Source organism: Mauremys mutica, chromosome 6, assembly GCF_020497125.1.
Source record: "Mauremys mutica isolate MM-2020 ecotype Southern chromosome 6, ASM2049712v1, whole genome shotgun sequence".
Classification (NCBI taxonomy): Eukaryota; Metazoa; Chordata; order Testudines; family Geoemydidae; genus Mauremys; species Mauremys mutica.
Window position 1 is genome coordinate 32,897,832 of NC_059077.1, and position 22,335 is coordinate 32,920,166.

Genomic DNA, 22,335 nt, shown 5'->3' on the forward strand with positions numbered 1-22,335 from the left:
AGCCTAACTAGTAACTAGTGGTGTTCCCCAAGGGTCAGTCCTAGGACCAATCCTATTCAATTTATTCATAAATGATCTGGAGAAAGGGGTAAACAGTGAGGTGGCCAAGCTTGCAGATGATACTAAACTTCTCAAGATAGTTAAGACCAAAGCAGATTGTGAAGAACTTCAAAAAGATCTCACAAAACTAAGTGATTGGGCAACAAAATGGCAAATGAAATTTAATGTGGATAAATGTAAAGTAATGCACATTGGAAAAAATAACCCCAACTATACATACAACATGATGGGGGCTAATTTAGCTACAACGAGTCAGGAAAAAGATCTTGGCGTCACCGTGGATAGTTCTCTGAAGATGTCCACGCAGTGTGCAGAGGCGGTCAAAAAAGCAAACAGGATGTTAGGTATCATTAAAAAGGGGATAGAGAATAAGACTGAGAATATATTATTGCCCTTATATAAATCCATGGTACTCCCACATCTCGAATACTGTGTACAGATGTGGTCTCCTCACCTCAAAAAAGATATTCTAGCACTAGAAAAGGTTCAGAAAAGGGCAACTAAAATGATATGGGGTTTAGAGAGGGTCCCATACGAGGAAAGATTAAAGAGGCTAGGACTCTTCAGCTTGGAAAAGAGAAGACTAAGGGGGGGCATGATCGAGATATATAAAATCATGAGTGATGTTGAGAAAGTGGATAAGGAAAAGTTATTTACTTATTCCCATAATACAAGAACTAGGGGTCACCAAATGAAGTTAATAGGCAGCAGGTTTAAAACAAATAAAAGGAAGTTCTTCTTCATGCAGCGCACAGTCAACTTGTGGAACTCCTTACCTGAGGAGGTTGTGAAGGCTAGGACTATAACAATGTTTAAAAGGGGACTGGATAAATTCATGGTGGCTAAGTCCATAAATGGCTATTAGCCAGAATGGGTAAGAATGATGTCCCTAGCCTCTGTTCGTCAGAGGATGGAGATGGATGGCAGGAGAGAGATCACTTGATCATTGCCTGTTAGGTCCACTCCCTCTGGGGCACCTGGCATTGGCCACTGTCGGTAGACAGATACTGGGCTAGATGGACCTTTGGTCTGATCCGGTACGGCCTTTCTTATGTTCTTATTTTGCTTTTAGGGAAATGCAATTTGTTCACGTGAGTGGGAGCCAAATAAATCTTTTTGACTGGGTGAGAAAAACAAACAACCCAAAGACAAAGGACTAGGACTTAAAAAAAAACAACAACAAAAACTGTCAGCTATCTGAACATACAGTAGCCCTTAGAGAGGTTTAAGCTAGAGAAATATACAGATCTGCTTGAGCACCACTGAAACCTTTAAGTGAGACCTGGGCCTCCATCTTGAATTTAAAAAGTTTTGGTTTTAGTTTAAACCAAAACACACATATTCAGCTCCAAAACAGTGGGCAGTCAGCAACTGAATATTGCAGATAACTACTTTGTGACTGGCTCTGTGAAATAAGCAGATGGACTTGGTTCAGTTCCCGCTTTGCACCCTTGCTAGTGGTCTCTGCAGACTCAAAGAATTGAAAGGATGTAGAAAAAAAACTATACTCTCACTCCAAAAAAACATAGAGGCAGTTTCAGCTAACAAGAACATGGCATTATTTCTTTACGAAAGCCCTGTACCAACCAGATTGCTCAAGTCATATTATATTAATTTTGTATCGAGACAAGTTGTAACGTGATCTTTGACATATGACAATACTAATTTAAAAAAAAAACACTGTCAAAACAAGTGATTTGAACAAGCCACAATATTTGGCTATTTTCAACATCCTTTGAATACCTGTCATATATAGACTATCGACCAAATCCTGCTTGCCCTTAATCCCCATGTCAATCTTATTGAAACTGCTTATGTAAAAGGATTAGATCTTACATACGTAACAAAATCCTGTAACGGACACAAAGTTTACGTCAATAAGAGACTAAAATCCTATAAAAAACCCACCACCAAAAGAAACTGGTTTTGCACAGCTCTCTGGCATGCAATATATTTTTACAATATACCAAAGTTAATTTCAGAGATCAAATATTTTAAAGTTCACAGAATTATATTTCAAATCAGATAAAGTTTCCTCATGATGAAAATACTAATATGTCTTGACTGTTTTCTTGAAGCTGCTCCACCCGTCACATAAAACTCAACAGAAAGGATGCCTGCAGATTTCTAGAGTCCAGAACGCTTTCATGAGCTACAGACTAAATAACAAGAAAGATTTTTTTTTCCCTGTTAGAATTAGGTACTAGGAAGAAAGGGAGAGGGATAGCTCAGTGGTTTGAGCATTGGCCTACTAAACTTGGGGTTGTGAGTTCAATCCTTGAGGGGGCCATTTAGGGATCTGGGGCAAAATCTGTCTGGGGATTGGGTCCTGCTTTGAGCAGGGGGTTAGACTAGATGACCTCCTGAGGTCCCTTCCAACCCTGGTATTAAAAATAAAACAAAGCTGTTTTTTCTTGAAAGACATACTCACTTTAAGGATAGATTTATCCAGATTTGCAGCAGCACTAGAATCAGGTGTGGAACCAAAACTGTAGGTTTTTGGACCTGCAAATTCCAAAGAAATATTATTTAAACGAGCAAAGCAGATAGGAATATAATTTAAATGATCTAAAGCAGTGGCCTACCTATAGTGTAAGAGAAGGTATATAACATTTTTTGATAAGTAGATGGACATATCCAACCCTTAAGTAATTACTTTATTTCAGGAGTTGCTTGTGAATTAATACATTTTTCAGGTAGAGGATTTATTGCAACTGAAATTTTTAAGTATCTTGTGGCATATGGTTTTATTGGGATTCCATAGTATTTGGTAGACACATTAACTCTGGCAAAATTTTCTAGTAGTATAATCTTCTGGATTATACTTTCTGTTCGCCTCCCTATTCCAGAGTTTACTTTACATATAGACATGGCCCTATCAAATTCATGGAAAAAACTCGTCACGGGCCATAAAATCTCGCCTACCACCATGAATCCGGTCTTTTGTGTGCTTTTACCCTATACTATAGGGATTTCACAGGGGAGACCAGCGTTTCTCAAATTGGGGGTTCTGACCAAAAAGAGAATTGCAGGGGGGTTCACAAAGCTATTTTAGTGGGGGTCGCAGTACTGCCACCCTTACTTCTGCACTGCCTTTAGAGCTGGGCGGCTGGAGAGCGGTAGCTGTTGGCCCAGCGGCCAGCTCTGAAGGCAGTGTTCTGCCAGCAGCAGCACAGAGAAGTGGCAATACCATACCAAGCCACTCCTACTTATGCGTTACTGCCTTCAGACCTGGTCAGCCAGACAGTGGCAAGCAGCAGTGCAGAAGTAAGGGTCGCAATACCATGCAATCCATACTTCTGTGTGGTGCTGCTGGTGGCAGCTCTGCTTTCAGAGCTGGGCTCCTGGCCAGCAGCTGCTGCTCTCCAGGTGCCCAGTTCTGAAGGCAATGCTGCTGCTAGCAACAGCAGCACAGAAGTAAGGGTAGTAATACCGCAACCCAGACACCCCCACCCCCAACTCCTCCTTTTTGGATCAGGACCCCTATAATTACAACAAAGTGAAATTTTAGATTTAAATAGCTGAAATCATAAAATTTACAATTTTTTAAATCCTATGACCGTGAAATTGACCAAAACGGACTGTGAATTTGGTAGGGCCCTACATATAGGCTACATAAACTGAGACATCTTACTCAGATCTGCTCCCTGTATCTATTCCATTACAAATGCAAAAACCAGCAGTCTACCAAACTACCAGGATCATCACTCCAATGCTCTGCTTTCTAAATCTATTGAGCAGAGAGTCTATGTTTAAGATATGCATACTTGTTAACCACAGCCATCTATGGAATTAGCCCTAGCTCCACTGGAGTCTGCTTCTGTAATGTTCCACATTGACCAATAAAGAGAGGCTCATGTGTGTAGGTTACAAAACTTTCACAAGTAATGAAACTTGACTGGAACTCACTTCATGAAGGGCTAAGAACGACCTCAGAGCTAACCATATACAGAACTAAATGTCCAATTGGTTGGTTTAGTGTTCAATCATATTCTTCATATGTATAAAGACATATAATAGTCCTATTAACAGACAGCTCTTTAAAAAATTAACCTCCTAGTGGCTAGGAAAAACACAAGATATTATTTATATTTTTAACTGGAATGTGCTCAAATACTACAGCAATAGAAGCCCTATAACTATCCAGCTTAGTAGATCAAGGTAGTTAAACACTGGAATAAATTGCCTAGGGAGATTGTGGAATCTCGGTCTCTGGAGATATTTAAGAGTAGGTTAGATAAATGTCTATCAGGGATGGTCTAGACAGTATTTGGTCCTCCTCTCAAGGTCCCTTCCAGTCCTAGAATCTATGAATCTGCAGATTTTACTGAATAAAATAGGTTTTTATTGCTTTTTATTCCTATGAGCTCTGGAAAGCCAGCACAGTTGGTGGTAAGTGAGCTGGATACTATTCCTTCTTATGTTTTAACAGAAATGTTTGCTTCAGTACCAAATTCTGCCCACAAAGACACTTGTGTAATGCTGCAGAGACAAAGGGGCTGCAGAGGTATCACTGAGGGTGGTGCTGACTGCAGAACGCCCATTACTGGTAATCACAGTGTTGGCAATTCATATGGTATGGGAGGCTCTCGCTCTTCCTAAAACTCCAGCTCCTTTGATTAAAACTCATTCTCAACTTTTCTTTGAACAACCGCGTTGAGCCCTCCTGGTTGTGGGTGGAAATCTAAACCGCAAAGGCAACCCCCATCTTCAAAGTTTTTTTTAAATTAAAAGTATCCTGATTTTTCAGTCAATCACCTGTTCCGTGTGGGTCCGGCTCATGATTTTGGAACCCTTGGGGCTGCCTGTGCTGAAAACGCAGCCTCCCAGGCCAGCTGTCAGTGCCCAGGGAGTTCCCAGCAGCAGCCCTGACTAAACCCGTCCTACCGCGTGTCCCGACTGCACCTCTGTGCCCTTGGCCGGAGGGTGACCGCGCCCGTCTCCGAGGCTGAAGGGGGGTTTAGCGCTGGGGAAAGTGCGGGGCGGGCAGCGCCCGAGGGGCCAGACCAGTCCCCGACCTCTGCAGCTGGGGACCCGCGCCGGAGCCTCCCGCTAAGCGCAGCGGCCTGTGGGGCAGGGAACGGCGCGCCGAGGGGCAGGCGAGCGGGGAGATAGATGGGGCGAGAGGGACCCCCGCCGGCGCTACCTTGCTTGACGCGGGGCTCCTTGGACACCAGGGCCGGCCTCACGGCGGGTCTCTTGCCCGCAGCCTCCCCGGCGGCTCCGGACTCGGCAGCCGCTTTAGCCCTGGCAGCAGCGGTGGCCGCGGACACAGCGGCGTGAACGGCCCCGGCCCCGGCCCCCGCGCCGCCCCCCTTGTGCTTCTTGTTCTTGCCGCCCATAGCGCCCGCAGCAGGGGCGCCGCCTCCGCGTCCGCACGGCAACGCGGCCGGCCGGCCCCACAGCCACAGCGCCGGACTTTTTACATCCGGGTACCACAGAGACGCACACGATATTCTGATTGGCCAGCGGCGCGGGCTTGCTGAAACTCTATGGTCACTTCCGGCCAAAGGTCACGTTAGGGTGCTGGTGGCAGCGCGCTGTATTGTGGGAATGCTTGCGCCTGGGAGCGCGCTGTATTGTGGGAGACCATCTCTTCTCTCTCCAGCCGTGGGCTGGGCGCCTACGGGATTTCCGCCCCGCTGCAGCCCGGCTCGTGCCGCGCGCCTTCCCCTTCCGGCGCAGCGCAGGGTCGGGGGAGGAGCTGATCTGCGGGGCGCGCGGGGCCAGGCTGCAGCGATGGCGGACGCCTTCGGAGACGATCTGTTCAGCGTGTTCGAGGACGATTCCGCCGCCTCGGGGGCCAAGAAGGGCAAAGCGGCCGAGGCTGCCAGCAGGGCCGGGTGAGAGGCTGGTCGGCGCGGCCGACGCTCTGCCCTCGGTATAAGCCGCCTCCTCTCCCCATCCAACGCCGGCTCGCGCGCCTGGGGACCGGGGCTGGCTCGTCACCACGGCGGGGTGGGGGCCGCAGAGAGAGTCCGGCTCCCGGGATGCAGCGGTGGGGCTGCCCCCCCCCCCCGGCGGTACTGGCCGTGTTGGCCACAAGCCTTGTTTGTATCCGTTTGGGGCAGAGGCGGCCCCTCGCGCTGTGGGGTTAGTGGGGATTTACATCTGTGCTCAGGGCGGTACGTACACACGGTCTCTCCCCCAGACAGCTTGTGATCTCCAAGAGCGTGAGGCTGAGGTTTTCTTGGCATTTTCTAGAAGCCATTTGGGAGACTTTTTAATGCTTTGTAAACAACATTTTCTACAAACACGGGTTCCCAAGCTATAGTCCACTGTAGATAGCAGAGCCATTCCCCCCCTTTAGAGGTACACCTCTACCTCGATATAACGCTGTCCTTGGGAGCCTACAAATCTTATTGTGTTATAGGTGAAACCGTGTTACATTGAACTTTCTTAGATCCACTGGAGTGCACAGCCCCCCCCATCACTGCTTTACTGCGTTATATCCAAATTCGTGTTATATCCGGTGGCGTTATATTGAAATAGTGGTGTATTTTAATGGCAAATCTGTTTGTTTGCATTACAGGAAACGCTCAGATGGCAAATCTCCAGCAGGCGCTACGAACATCCCAGGGAAAACCAAAAGAGAGGCAGAGGTTGATAGCACAGATTGTGCCATTTTTGGAAAGAAATCCAAGCTAGAGGATGTTTCAGAAGATATTAAGTAAGACTTAGTTTGTTATCTGGTATAGGCAAAGTGTTTGCTGTTATGGTGGTCTGAATTATATCACAAGTTCAGGATTATTTAAATGAATGAGAAAGCTTGGGGATGTTATTAAAGAGATATGTAGTCATACAGGGAAGAGTAGTTACAACATTGGAGATCTTAAAATAAAGAGATGTAAAGGTGGTGACTACAACAAACAAAAATGGCTGGTGAGGTTTGAATGGCTACTAATAAGTTGCCATTGGAATTGGTCAGTGGGTTATTGGTTGAAGCAACCTTAAAAGTGATCAACTTGTGGCTTATAGAAGGGAATGAGAAAATGAGAGATGCACAAGGAGGCAGCTGCTGGTCAGCTTACTGAAACAAACCATCGTCTTTGAATGATGGACAGTGGAAAATGGCATACAGAGGAAAGAGCTGTGGGAGTATGTAGAGACAAGGTAGTGAATGGGGTATGGTTGTGACAAGTGTTGAAGACCTGTGATCTTGTTGTGGCTCTAGAAGTGGATAGAGGTCTTTTAAGACTGAAGTTTCTTTGTGCTTGCTAGGGGTAAAATTAGTCAAAGCATTCTGAAAAGATTAGAATTTCTAAGTGTGATGGATTCTTGCCCACAGTGATCAAACCACTATGCATAGTGCTGGCCTCAGAAACTTAGAGAGAGGTTTCTGGTCCCTGCAGCCTGTTGCTTCAGTGGAAGAACTCCTAGCCGCTTGTACTATGGTCTATGTACATTTTAATTTTTAAGTCAATGGAGGGTTTTGCATGCATTTTGGGGAATTTTTTAACTTTTATTCTTCGCAAAAGTTAATTAAATGCTGCAGTATCACAGGGAGATAATGAGTCCTGCATTTTACAGATGGGAAACTAAGGCAGAAAGCCTGTGATTTGACCAAGGGCAAAAAGTCCATGTTGGAGTTGGGAGAATATAGGAGTTCTCTGTTCTTAGTCTTGTGCCTTTTCTGTTAGGCTACATGGCCTGTCACATTGTTGAGGTGTCCCCTCCTTGTTGTCATAAGTGGGACTGGTTCCATAGCAGAGGAGCTTGCCAGCTTCAGTTCAGGCTGCTGCCTGAGAGGCAGTCTAATTTCTGAGGTACAAGCACTTTCAGAAATCAAGAGGGGGGAGTCTTGTGAGGGGGATCTGAAAACAATAGTATACGCACCATGCCTATTCTTTGCTTTGATCAGTTTTGAAGACAGTTGGAATTAAGAGGCTTTCAGCATATGCTGACTGCTGTGAAGGTGGTGTTGATAGGATAAGGCAATTTTTAAGATTTATATAATTCATTTTAAAAATTGTGTTGCAAATCCAAAAATGGTGGTTAAAGTATATTTGTTAGCAATTTTGATACCCTGTAATAGTTTTGGTACTAGTTCCCTCTGTCATAATGTAATCTTTTAAAATGTTTAATTTATTGATGTAGGAATGAGATGTAGAAATACGACCTCAGTATAGTTTGATAGTATTAGTTAACATTTCTTTATTTAGTCTGGCAGACCTGATGCCGAAAGTAAAGGTGCAAGCTGTTGAGACTGTTGAAGGTTGTACACATGAGGTGAGCACTTAGAGCATTTATTTTATGGTGTGTAGAATTTTGTTTTATACGAATGTCTTGTCTTTCACCTTTTTGAGTTACAACTTTCCAGTGAAGCTCTTTAATCTTTTTACTATAATCATTACTATCTTAATTTTCTGTTTGGTGTTTTTGTGTACTCTACATTTCCTCTTTTAGTCCCTGTCAGCCTGAACCCTCCCAGCTATCGCTGCCTCCCCAACACTCCTGCCCGCGCCTGGCACAGGGTTACACCTACTACTTCTGGAGACAAAGGGCTGTTGGCTGGCGATCCAGGCACACAACCCAACCCACACAAATGTGCACGTATGCACTTGCCCCGACATACACATGCTACCTGGGGTCTTCCTTCCCCATGCTAAGTACCTCCTATCCTACAATTAAACTACTGCTAACTCACCAAATCACCCTCCCGCTACAGTGGTGTAACCCCAAAACCTTACAATACACATAGAAGCTTGAACTTGGACAAGACATGACAGACGCTAGTGCCCTCTTAGGTCTGGTCGTTACAATATTTTTGTATAATGACTTTGTTTAAATGAAATATTTAATTTCATTGAGAAAGAAGATAACTGTCAACAAAGATACATATAGTTCTGTATTAATATGCCTAGTAAGGAATCTATCAAAAAATGTTTCCTCAATCTTTTTTTTGGTCTGTATTGTTACAGACATACTTGCTGACAGGCATTTTGAAATACATTGCCAAAATAATTGAAACTGTTGTGATTATATTGTGTTACTTTGACTAATAATATGCATAATTTTGAAGAATTTTAAAATATTGTGTGCAGAATTTTTAATTTTTTTGATGCAGAATTTCCCTGGGAGTAGTAAAACAGTAGCTTACAGTCATATATTGCAGCGTTCCTTATCCTGAATTGCTAACAATCTAAGACAAGACAAAACAGTAGATAATACACCAGGAAAAGGAGGGAATGGAATTTATTAGTGATAGCTTGAAAAGATGGGTTTGAAGAAAAAAAGGGAGCATTTGACAAAACATAAGAGACAGTGTTATGGAAGTTGAAAAGTCAAAAATAAATTCCTGTATTTTGTTTGTCTCCTGAGTCCTGACCCACTCTGTTTAGCCTGATAGTACTGATTGAATAGTAGTTTGAACTAGAGTGGCTGCATTATAATTAAGAATCACCTTGAACACAAAGCATTCTAAAACTTGATGGTTTTTTTTTCTGTTTTTGTTTAAAATATGTATTGTCAGGTTGCACTTCCTGCAAATGAAGACTTCATAGCCCTCAAGCCAAGAACTGGAAAAGCTGCAAAGGTGTGTTATAGATTTAAAAGGAAAAAAAAACCACAGATGTATAGCCTGTAGGCCATAAGTAGATAGATGGGGATAAATGGGCCCTATCAGCAGCAGTGAAGTAAAGGGAAACCTTTAAAAACCAGTCTCTGCACTGAATGAGTAGATGAATGTTTGTCTTTAATGTAATTTTGGTTAGAGCTAGATGGAGAGATTGCTCTGGTTTGGTTTCCATTGCCCATTTGGCAGCATCATTCAATGGCTCCAGTTGTATAAACTGTGGGTTTGTTCTTATTTTATTTTTGTAATAGACTCCATACAAAATCTAAACATATAAAGGCCTAGATCAGTTACGGATCTGGCTGAGACTCTCAAACTTAACTCTCAAAGTAAGTTATTTCAAAATCTTAGTTTAAAAAAAACTATTATAAAATACTATTTTCAAGTGGAATGAGATGGTAACTAGTCACAAAATTTCACTCGAGGCTGAAAATTTAAGCTATATGTTTCTTTTAAATACATTTTTTTTTCTTTTTAGGAATATCCATTCATTCTTGATGCTTTTCAAAGAGAAGCCATTCTTTGTGTGGATAACAATCAGTCTGTTTTAGTGTCAGCTCATACATCAGCTGGCAAAACTGTGTGTGCAGAGTAAGTAATTTTGTGATAGATTTTTGTAAGAGTGAACAGTGTGGTGTTTCCCCTGTCCATTCTGCTGAACTATATATGTCAGACTCAAGAGGAAAACTTTTAAAGATTCTGTAGCATCAGTCACACTTTCTAAAGCAGTCTGTTGCCAGTGGTACAGTGTGACTTAATGACTTACAAATATTTTGACCCTTTCAGGTGTGTTAAAATGTGTTGGGAGGTGAGTGCGAAAGAGAGAGAGAGAGTGTGTGTGTGTGTATGTGAGAGAGAGAGAGAGAGACAGACAGACAGAAACTGTGTGAACTGGCTGCTGGGGAAATCTCAGAAACTATGCATTGTCTGTTTAAGAAAGGCACCCAGTCACTCTCAATTCACCGCAGCAGCTCCAAGTCCTGACTCAGTCCTGAGCCAGGCTGTGTCCCCTCTCCCCTGCTCTGCGGAGCTGGGGTATGGGGTGGGGTAGGGGACACCCTGAGATCTGCATCTTCCTCCCTTTCCCTCTTCCCCGCCCTCCCGCTCTGCACAGCCTGCAGGAGGGTCCTGGGAGTAACTGTAGGACAGAGCACATGCTGCTGGCTGTGTGTGATATGCTAATCAGCTGGGCGGTGTTTGAATCTCTTCTGGGTGGCTGCCCAAGTGTGCAGCTTACAGGGAACACAGCTTGTAGCCAGTTTCTTTAGTGTGTTAAGCTTAGTTTGGTGTTCGTTTTATTTGTTCATTAATATGCTTTGATCTGTTTGCTATCCCTTATAATTACTTAAAATCTACCTTTGTAGTTAATAAACTTGGCTTTGTTTTCTCTAAAACCAGTTTGTGAAATTCATAACTGGGGGGAGGGGCAAAAAGCTATGCATATCTTCCTCCACATTGCGGGAGGAGACGAATTTCAGTTAGCTTACGCTGTACAGTTCCCTGTGCAGTGCAAGACGACAGAATTTTGGGTTTACGTTCCAGAGGAGGTGCGCACTTGAGTGCTAGGCAATTCCCTACCTGAGTGTTTCCATGCAGAGCTGATCTCAGTGTCTGTGTCTTTCTGCAGCTGGGTGTCCCCCTACCTGTGTGTACTGGAGGAGGCTTGAGGGCCTGGTTCAGCAGGTCAGTGTAAGAGAGCCCAGACTGGTGGAACAGGTGGGCTCAGTGGTACCTCAGTACATCAGGTGGCACCCCGGAGTGGGGGATAACCCATCACACTCACTACTTAACCTATTTAACAAGTAACTTAGAGTCTCTGTGCAATGATATACAAGTTCTACCAGCTTAGATTAAATTGAAGCTGGTAACCAACAGGTGAAAGGATTCCTATTTTGTTACCAGTCTTCTGTTAGATTTTTACTTTTCATGGAAGGGTAGAAAGTATAAATGTCTCACATGTATTTAATATTATATTGTAGATATGCAATTGCCTTGGCTTTGAGGGAGAAACAGCGTGTGATATTTACCAGTCCCATTAAAGCTCTGAGTAACCAGAAGTATCGTGAGATGTATGAAGAATTTCAGGATGTTGGTTTGATGACTGGGGATGTCACCATTAATCCTACAGCGTCTTGTCTTGTAATGACAACAGAGGTATGTTTAAGTAGGTAGTACTTAGTCTTTTTGCTTTTCCTTTTTGTCTCTGTTGGAGTATTTTTGGCCCACGCTGTTGAGAATGGCTGAAACAGAAAGATGTCCAACAAAGATTATACTGGGTGAATTACGCTTTAAAATAACACAACATTTTAAGTTCCCTCTGCCCTCACAACTTCCCCTGCCTTCAATTTAGTCTCTGATTGGGAGCAGGGGTGGGAATTAACTACTTTGAAACGACTGCTCTATGCTCACATTTTTGAGATGTGTCCCAGGCACTGTGGTGCCTCAGGAACCTTCTGGAAAGCAGTGCCTGTTAGGGCTGCATGTTTTCCCTTTCTAAGTACTGAATTTTTGGAACCAGATTGTAAAAGGGTGACATTGCCTCAAACATTGCAGTTTCTTCCTTTTCTCAGCTAGCTGCAGGTGAATGGTAATGCTTCCATATTTACTGTTCTGTGGTAGTTTAGCTAGTTAGTAAATATTAGGTAGTGTGCCCCATGGCACATTACGTTTTTATTCTAAATGTATGATCCTTTGGCCAATCAAGTCACTAAGGATTTACTTCAGTAGTATGTCTTATGCTTCCCTGTAGTTCCAGAAGTGGATTCACATGTCTGTTGTTTCCTCTACCTGGGGAAGTCTAGAATAGATCACTGCTCATTGTGTAAAGGCTTCATATCTCAAGCTTGCACCAGTCGGCAGCAGAGCTTCCATGTTGTCCTCAGCAATTAAGGTGTTGCTCATTTCCCAACAACTCTATCAGGAGACAGTGACTTTGTGGGGCTGGTGCCTGACTTACTCAGGTTTGAGATGATGTCCACAGTCCTTGAATTAGACCATGGTAGATCTGGCTCAAGAAATGGAGCTGGCCGCCTTCAACCTTTGTTGGGTAACAGACAGCAATGTGAAATGCTTCCCCTCTGGGTAAGGGGTTGCAATTTTTTTCAAGTAGAGGGGGGTCACACTTTTTTTTTAAGTCCAGAGAGGGTCACCCATGCAAAAAGGTTGAGAAACACTGGTCTAGACTGTGTTGATGAATTAATGGATCTTTCAGGGTAGCTTCTGTTTCTCTTAGTGGTGTCATCAGACCAGCTGTTTCAGGAATATCTGAACATCTCAGTTGGCCTCGCTGTTTGTTCACAGGAGGCTGACTAATTTTATTATTGTCCAAAATGCCCTCTGCTCTGACATGGCTTTCTCTGTGAACAGCTAATCTGTATCCATATGTTACATCCATACAATTTATTTTAGGTTATTTATTATATGTGGCCTCTCATCCTCTTTTGTTTTTCTATGAAAGTGCAATTGCGTACACTCTCATCATATCTGTCAGTAAACAGTTCTATTGTTTTCAGTCAAGTCACAAGACTCTGAAAATGTGAATCTTCCCACTAGTCAGAAAAGCCATTGCAAAATGGTACTTCAACCTGGTGCTGACAGGGTTGATTGACTCTCTTTTTGAGACCTTTGGAGATTCTACGGGTTATTAAAGACAGTATTTTTAATCAGTTACATCTGCAAGAAGAGTGAGTGTTGCATACTCTAATAGTTGATTTCTTGTCACCATATATCACAGGGTTAAAGTGGTCCTAGCTTATATAAAAATGGTGTCTTGAATTCACCTGACTCAGATTATTGCTCTCCTGATGGTCTTTCCAAAATTTCTTTATTACCTGGGGAAAAGTAGGAGTCCATATTCTATATGTTGAGGACTTTAAATTTTTATTTGGGTAGAACTGAGGCACTTAAAGTTAGCAAGATTTTTTTTTAATAGCTTTTGGGAATCAGTTTTTAAAAGGAATGCTACTTCCATTCATCCCCTGCGTCAATAGATTAGATTGAGTACTTTGGCATATTACGTTAGCTTGGGTGTCAGTTCTTCAGGATCTTATGACTCACCCCACTATGGCTAAGGCAGCACTGATAGCAAGTCTTTGTCGTGTTTCCATCTTAGAAGTTGGTGGAACACAGACCTGCAGTTCGCTATACACATTTACTTAGCATTGCTCTCTCAGCTTGGCGTCTAGATCAGATGCTTATTCTGGAACCAATTCTGCAACTTTGTTTAGTTAGAACTTCTCAGCCTACCTTCCTGGGGGAGGCTGTACTGCTCAATAGATTCCCACAAGTGGGAATAAGCAGAAGTCACTTTAAAGAAGTAAATAGTTTTTAGGAGAAAAACTTGAGTGGGAAGAACTCTTAGGCTTTAAAGGATTACTCCTTAATAATTACCTGTGTGGCATCTTTTGGGTAAATGAAGGTATAAAAGAACATTAAGCTGAACTGGTCCTGAAATTTAGTGATAACATGCTATCAAATGGATTATCAGAGTTATGGCAATACATTCAGCGCCTTGTTCCTTCACTATATCTCAGGAGGAACAGGTTCAGATCATGCTGTTGAGTTTCATGATTAGACTTTATTGTGCGGAGTATCTTATAATTATTTCTAGGAGAGGCTTGCTACAGATTTGATATTCTTCTTAATAGCCTGCCTCTAAATGTGTAGTTTTTTTTAATTGCAAATTAAGGTTTCATATTACCATATGAATATGAGCCAAACATCTCTGTGAAACTTTCTTAAGGAGATCCTTGAAAACAGAATACATTCAGTAGTAATAATTAATGTTGCTTAAGTGCTAGATGCATCATTTGCACCCTTTTATTTTCTTAAGATTTTGAGAAGTATGCTCTACAGAGGTTCTGAAGTTATGCGAGAAGTTGCCTGGGTTATATTTGATGAAATCCATTATATGAGAGACTCAGGTATGGTGTATTTACAATTTTGCTATGAAATAAATAGTATATTCTTTTTCCCATCTGTGGCATGGCCTGCTCGCTCCTGCCTCTGCTCAAGTCCACAAACAGCTCAGAGACCTTTTTGTTGGTAAAACACCCTATATGGTTTATTTACAATGTTGGTTCCCACCATCTTGTATGCTGGACAGCCTTACACCTACAATCCTGGGGAGTCATCAGTGAAGAGCAGAGTGAGGGAAGGTCTACACTCCAGCCAGGATCGAGGCTTTGAGATCGATCCACCAATGGTCTATTTAGCGGGTCTAGTAAAGACCTGCCAAATCGACTGCAGATCGCTGTCCAGTTGACCCCTGTACTCTAGGCCCAACGAGAAGAGTAAGGTAAGTCGACAGGAGATTTTTCTCCCGTCGACCCTCTGCAGTGTAGACCCTGCAGTAACTCGTCCTCAGGTACGTCGACTCCAGCTACGTTATTCACATAGCTGTAGTTGCGTAGCGTAGGTTGATTTACTGCAGTAGTGTAGGCGTAGCCTCAGTATGTGTCTGTCTGTCTGCTTCCCCTCAGCCTACTTCTTTACTGTGCCTTTTGTATTATCTGCCTGTGGTCTAATTAGCCTCTGAGTGCTCCTCAGCCCATCAATTAGGCACAGCTCTTCTTAGTGAGGTCCGCTCTGGAATAATTAATTAGAGCTGCAGTGACCAGAGTGCTTGCACCTGGAACTCAATAGGTGGGATGGGGGGTTGTGCGGCCTTCATATAATTTGTCATGTGCATCTTCTGTTTTCAGAACGTGGTGTGGTTTGGGAGGAGACCATTATTTTGCTACCTGACAATGTTCACTATGTGTTTCTTTCTGCCACTATTCCGAATGCCCGTCAGTTTGCTGAATGGATTTGCCATCTTCATAAACAGGTCTGAAGTCATTGTTGGGTGGGATCTGATCCACAAGATCTCCATCTTAAAAAGTGGACGATCTGATAAGTGTATGGGCACTGTATTCCTAGATAGGTTGTGGTGTTTTTAGAGTTTAAATTAAAGAGATGCTGTCAACTCAAAATTGGCACAAAATTTTGACTATGTAAAAACAAATCTACTGTTTTGTAAAACAATATAAATGTTTATATATTTAAAATCCTAATGGCAGGAGTTGTTTTAAACAAATAAACATTCCCCTGTAGTGTTTGCATCCCAAAGAATGCAGCACAGAGAACATGAACAAAAAGATTGTGTGTGGGGGTGTGTATGAGGAAAAAATAGAAAATTACATATTTTTTTCATCATTTGTCCAAAGGACAAAAATATAAAAAGCATAAATTGTGAAACATGAGTTGGATTTAAAAATGCTCAGTTTCAATAATCCAGTTATAGTAACCTAGGAAAGGAAATTGATGTAAAATATCATTTTTAAGTTCACAGTGACGTTTTAATCTTTTATAAAAGGAATACTTTGTGCTTTTTGGGGAGGGGGGTACAATGCAAACTTCTTCGCAATGTGTAGCAGTAAGTGGAAATGAAATTAGGACTTCTTTAATCTTTGTTTTGTTTTGATTTTTATATTCTGGTAGGTCTCAGCATTTGTTAAGTCATAGGGTTTCTTTGTAACCATTAAATTGGAGAGAGATTTATTTACTGCTGTATCCCTCCAATAATTGAGGCTTTTACACTGAGCTTGTAATTGTGTGTTCCTGAAAAGTATTTGTATTTTGTTTCCTTCCCCAAGAGACACTGTTAGTACTGTATAAATCTTCTTTTGGATAGTATGTTTTAGGCCTAACTTTTCATCTGGGCTTGTCTACATGGCAAGTTACTATATGGTGAGCCAGGGTTTGAATCTTAATCTTGGGGGAATTCTGTGCCCTGCAGAAAAATGGGGGAGCGAAGAAATCTGTGGGGAACACTCACCCCTTCCATGGCAGCCCGTGCACATCTGCTTGGAGCAGCCAGCAATAGAGAGCAGATCACCGTGGGCGGGAGGTTAGGTGTGCATGTGCCATTGAGAGGTGTTGAGAGGGTGGGAGTGGGCCCGTGCCTGCATGCGAATGAGTGAGACAGACTCACTCTTGGCTTGTCTACACTGGCAATTTACAGCACTGCAACTTTCTCGCTCAGGGGTGTGAAAAAACAACCCCCTGAGCACAGCAAGTTTCAGTGCTATAAAGCGCCAATGTAAACAATGCCCAGTGCTGGGAGCTGCACCCCTCATGGAGGTGGTTTTCTTAGAGCACTGGGAGAGCTCTCTCCCAGCGCTCTACTGCAACCACACAAGCCACGTTACAGCACTGCCATGACAGTGCTTTAGGGTTGCCAGTGTAGACTAGCCCTTAGAATAATGTTGCTTGAAAGCATAGTACACTGTTTACTCTGGGACTTTGACTGCACTGTAGCAGTGTCCGCACACAAGCTTGTGCATTGTACAGTCACACCCTAGCCTGCCACACAATAATTCTCAGTGCAGACAGTAATGTATGAGCGTCAAAGCAAACATGGTTTTGCATTTCTGATTATGCTCTAATAAGAGAAGTGTGACTGATCACAATCTTTTATTGTCTTGAAATTTAATTATTTTTTATTTTTCTCTGGAAAGTGCTGTCTCCAGACTGTGGTCAAGGGGGTATACTTATTGTTTGAATAAATACCATATTTACAGTAGCAATGAAGTCAATTGTTTTGTTTCTCCCCCCCTCCCCCAGCCTTGCCACGTGATTTACACAGATTATCGACCTACTCCTCTGCAACATTATATCTTCCCAGCAGGGGGGGATGGACTCCACCTTGTGGTTGATGAAAATGTAAGACATATTTAGTTTGTTTGAAAGATTATGGTCTGTGCTTGCAATAATTATGAGACTGTCCTTTTTTAAAATTTGGCTTTGAATTTCCTCCCACCCATTAACTTGTGGCAAAAATTTTGACCACTGATTCAAGCTATCCCTACCCTGCTTGACAGACAAAATAGCTCTGTGTGGGATAACCCCTCTCTCTCTCTTCATTTAAAAAAAAAAATGAAAAACAAACTTCTGACTGTGATGCTCTGATTGCTGTTAAACATTACAGTAGTATGGAACACAGCAATTATTTTATTTAATGTCCCAAAATTCAGGTGGGTATGATGTGTCACATTGAGGTGCTCAAGAGTTTGAGTAGGAACTTTCCCCCTCTTGAGGTGCTGACGTGATTATCTCTGCACTGTTTCCTTATTTTGTCAACACTGTTTCTCTCCTGCATTTAAAAAAAACAAAAAACAACTCGTGATCCAGAAATACAAAATCTTAAAATACACATCTCATAACTAGGACCCTACCAAATTCATGGTCCATTTTGGTCAATTTCACGATCATAGGATTTTAAAAACTGTAAATTTCACAGTTTCAGCTATTTAAATAGTAAATTTCATAGTGTTGTAATTGTGGGGGTACTGAACCAAAGGGGATTATGGGGGTGTGTTGCAAGGGCTATTGCAGGAGGGTTGCGGTATTGCCACCCTTACTTCTGCATTGCTGCCTTCAGAGCTGTGTGGCCGAAGGACAGCTGCTGACTGGGCACCCCATACTGAAGGTAGTGCTAGCTCCAGCAGCAGCACAGAAGTAAGGGTGTAGCAATACGATACCATGCCACCCTCACTTCTGTGCTGCTGCTGTCAGCGGTGCTGCCTTCAGAGCTGGGCTCCCAGCCAGCAGCCGCTGCTCTCTGGCCACTCAGCTCTGAAATCTGGTCTTCTCTACAACAGCCGGATTTCAATGGGGGAGATCAGATTTCACGGTGAATTTGGTAGGACCCTACTCATAACAACTATTGTCACTGGGAGCAGTACTAGACTCAAATCAGGCTATTCATAATTCAAGGTCCAGCAGTTATATTAGTATCCTAATACAGAGCCAAATAAAGGCAGCATAGTATGCTGGTTCTTTGTTAATTTCTCTGTAAGTTCATATTCTTGCATGCAGATATGCTTCTACATTCCCCCAATAAAAGGGGATGTAGGCTAATTTATGGTAATACTTTATTTTTTTATAAACAATTTAATTTTTTTTTGCTTTGTATTCTGACTTAAAATGTCTTATTTCTGACCCATTATAAAGTTTTAATTGGAGAAGTGAAATTGCTTACAAAAGTCACATTAATTTCTAGGGCGATTTCAGAGAAGATAACTTTAACACAGCGATGCAAGTACTTAGAGATGCAGGTGACTTAGCAAAAGGAGACCAGAAAGGCAGGAAAGGAGGAACAAAAGGTGAGTTTGAAACCTTGTATTTTAAAATGGTTCTTAGATAATACAAAGATTAATTAAGTTATTTTAAAACTGAAAACAAGAGTGCTGTTAGTGCATGTGTCTAGATTAAGAGACTTTTCTATTAATGTAACTTCTAAATTAATGTTTTGTCTTTGCAGGACCATCAAATGTATTTAAGATAGTGAAGATGATCATGGAAAGGAATTTCCAGCCTGTAATTATATTCAGTTTCAGTAAGAAAGATTGTGAAGCCTACGCACTTCAGATGACAAAATTAGACTTCAACACAGGTACAGATAAATAAGTTGTAGTGTGATTTTATTTCTAAATGCAGGTTTGCATAAATTATGTGAGAGGCCTTTCTAGTCAGGTCTCTACTTTATTTCAGACTTTTGTATCTAATATGAAAAAAGTAGACCTACAATACATAGATATGGAATGCAGAACTTTTCAGTTATATATAGTCTTAATAAATTAAGCTAATTGTAGTTGAAATTGCTGGCACCACTAGAGGATCTAATGAGCATACAATGCTGAGATGGTTTTTCATTCTGAACCTTAGATAGGGCATGGGTACATAAACACGGTAATTTTATAGTATTCTAGTGCACTTAACTGTCTGTGTAGACTCTGCTACTGTGTTCTGTGGTTCCTAGTGCACAGCGATGTTCTGTGGTTTGAATGAGCAGTATATCAGTGTGACCTAGGGAATTTTTAGTGCCCATTAGAGCAAGGCCTATCCAGACAATTAGTACATGGCACACTGGAGCGCTGAAGATTTACATCCTGGTTTGCCATGAAGTAAGTGTTTGTGTAGACACGCCCTTAGTTTTACCTGCAGTGCATCTTGGAACAGAAGTAATAGTACAGCTACTTTCAGATACAGTTGCACAAGTCAAGAAATGATTGGCCACATGCCAAGTTGTTCCCCACCTCGCTTCCCTGTCTTTTGAGTTATGAGTTTGGCATCTGCGTAATTTCTCAGAAGCAGAAAAATGTTTTTCGTGCTCATGTAACCTAACTAAACTGATCTTCCTGAGCTGCTCAGTTTCTCTCCCTCCAAAAAAGCCCTCCCACATTTCATCTTAACTTGGGAAAAGAGTAAGATTAATTTAAGACTTTTTGAGAATCTTAGCAGTAACTGTAGAGAGGGAGTTATAATGGAAGTCATCATAGATTGTGAACTCTTCAGGGCAGGGACCTTGTCTACTCGTCAACAGAATGTCTTTGCACAATGCTGGCACAGCGTAATTAATTGTAGCATTCACTGTCACATGCAGCGGGTTTTTTGGTTCTCATAATCCATATGTACAACCATCAGACTGTAATCATTGTAATTAAAAATTCTCCCCTCTACTTGTTTATAAATAAAACAGATGGTTTTTTTTAATTAGCTTAAGTGTACAGCTGCATAATTATACCCTTTATTTTGGTACCTCATACATGTGTTTCAATTGTACAAAGCAGGTAACTTTAGGAGGTCACTTTCTTTAACTAGCTGAGTATGTATGCTGATTTCCTAACTTTCAGCATTACTTTTTATAATGTAACCTTTAAAATAGTTAGCAGTTATATTTGACATGGTTTACAATACCAACATGTTGGTATTTGCAGGAAAAAATTTGCTGATGTGTAGATGTTTCCTTTTTTTAGATGAAGAAAAAAAGATGGTTGAAGAAGTATTTAATAATGCAATTGACTGTCTGTCTGATGAAGACAAGAAACTTCCTCAGGTGAGTGTGGAGGTTGCTTAAGAATAATTTCAGTTAACATTTACTAAAATTCATACCTGATGTGATACAGTGTATTTTAGATAAATATATAATGGATTGTTTATGAACAGTGTTGTGAAAAATGTCAGTAGCTTGTTTTGATTGAAAGTGAGGGCTAAATTAAAACATAGAGGGTAAAGATACTTTACCACTGTTTTGAACCATAGCTCTACTCAATTTTCTGGGTAACTTTGAATGACTTATTTTTTAATAAAGTGTACATCTCCAAATAGGTGGAAATTTTTTTGTAATTGAAAGTTGCTCAACTCTACTTGATATTGATTCTCTGTTCTTTATCAAAAATTTTTATCAAATTTTGTCGTCATTTTTTTTGTGAAGTCGAGTTAACAGAGCAGCTGCATACCGATTTATAGGAGAATGGTTGCATCTTTACAATGGAAAAAATATAAATATATAAAACATTAGAGTTGCAGAATACTAAAAAGGCAAATTTGTAACAGTTGCTAAAATTATGAGTTAATATTTTTTATTTTGTTTTTTGATCTATATGCACAACTTTTTCTTGTCCTGTTATTGATTAGCCTTTTGGAGAGTTTCATTGTGATTCAGTGAGAGGTGGAAATTGCCATAGGAGTAGCAGCCCTTGTGCTTTTGACCATACCTGTGTTAGGGAAAACATCTCACCAGTGCTACCGCCGGTTCAGCTTCACTGATGGCAGGAATCTCTCCTGAAAGTCCCTAGCATGGATGAGACCATTGAGGCAGAACAGGGAGCTTTTAAGTTCTGCCATCATCACTTTATGGTGTCACTTCATGAGGCTCTGTTAAAAAAATCTTGGTAGATAACCAGTAAGCATGCTCAGAAATTATTTTTCAATCACTTATACTTCTCTCTCTTCCTCAAAACCTAACCAAGATGCTACTCTCCATTAAGGACTACTAGCATGCAAAGTTACAGCTTTCAAAGTGGACCCATTTTGGAGTTAACTGCATGAGAACAGCTGACAGAAGAACGGGAAGATTGATTTTTTTTTTTCATTCCCTTTAACTTATATAATGACTTAATGCAGTTTACCCAGGTCTTAAAAAAGTACTTGTTCTCAGACAAGCCTTGGAAAGTTCAGCCTTTGAGTTTTTGTAAATGTTCAGAGCAATTGAAAATCAGGATTCAGAATGAAAAAAATTGAAACTATTTTGAAGCCTGGTGTGTTATATATAGTATAGATACACACACAGATATAGATATATAAGCTTGTAACGATGGAATCCTATTCATAGTATATGGAATAGATTGATATTTTGCCTCTTGTGGATAATTAAATCTAATCCTGAAATCTTGCATCAGTTTTGACACTGAAACTGAACAAAACAAGTTCTAATTAACAAAGCTAACCAACTAAGTATGTGTTTATTTAAAAATAATTTTGGACTTTTAGATTTGATTAGAAGAATTTAAAGTGTTCAGAATTTGAACTGTATAGTGTTTGCAAACAGAACATTCTGCTTTCCCAGAGCAAGATAATTCAAGACTATACATTTATGATCAAATTGCAGCCAACCAAAACCATTTTTTTATGTGTCTGGTTTACCAAAAATGCCCTATGTGGGTAAGAAAAACTCTTAAGTAAACTTACAAATTTAAATATTCACATTTTAAAAATTACTTAAAATATGCTTAGCAGTAAGGAAATGCTGAGTTGTTATGAATATTGAACAAAGCTATGAGAGTTTGGAATGTTGACAAACTAAGGGATATGATTGGCTGAAATTGATGCAATGATTATGGTCTTCAAATTTGTTTATTTCCAAGTCGGGTATATAT

General features: G+C 41.2%; 2 protein-coding genes across 4 annotated transcripts in view; one reads left to right on the forward strand and one right to left on the reverse strand.

Moving 5' to 3' along the window:
- The window catches only part of DHX29 (DExH-box helicase 29), a 36,388-nt gene extending 30,903 nt beyond the window's left edge, over positions 1–5,485 (reverse strand). The window contains exons 1-2 of one of the 3 annotated variants that reach the window (XM_045022441.1): positions 5,207–5,447; positions 2,492–2,565 (exon numbers count right to left, since the gene is read on the reverse strand). In XM_045022441.1, the coding sequence (XP_044878376.1) occupies positions 2,492–2,565; positions 5,207–5,402 (270 nt within the window). In that variant the 5' untranslated portion in view covers positions 5,403–5,447. Of the gene's footprint in view, positions 1–2,491; positions 2,566–5,206 lie in introns of all 3 variants that reach the window. The other 2 variants (XM_045022440.1, XR_006580714.1) reach the window with 2 other exon arrangements.
- Positions 5,486–5,626: 141 nt separating this feature from the next.
- The window catches only part of MTREX (Mtr4 exosome RNA helicase), a 78,764-nt gene continuing 62,055 nt past the window's right edge, over positions 5,627–22,335 (forward strand). Inside the window, exons 1-12 of the mRNA XM_045022442.1 lie at positions 5,627–5,903; positions 6,593–6,730; positions 8,223–8,289; positions 9,533–9,595; positions 10,113–10,225; positions 11,614–11,788; positions 14,466–14,556; positions 15,337–15,461; positions 17,240–17,338; positions 18,678–18,780; positions 18,939–19,070; positions 20,434–20,513. Of these exons, the coding sequence (XP_044878377.1) occupies positions 5,800–5,903; positions 6,593–6,730; positions 8,223–8,289; positions 9,533–9,595; positions 10,113–10,225; positions 11,614–11,788; positions 14,466–14,556; positions 15,337–15,461; positions 17,240–17,338; positions 18,678–18,780; positions 18,939–19,070; positions 20,434–20,513 (1,290 nt within the window). The 5' untranslated portion in view covers positions 5,627–5,799. The remainder of the gene's footprint in view (positions 5,904–6,592; positions 6,731–8,222; positions 8,290–9,532; positions 9,596–10,112; positions 10,226–11,613; positions 11,789–14,465; positions 14,557–15,336; positions 15,462–17,239; positions 17,339–18,677; positions 18,781–18,938; positions 19,071–20,433; positions 20,514–22,335) is intronic.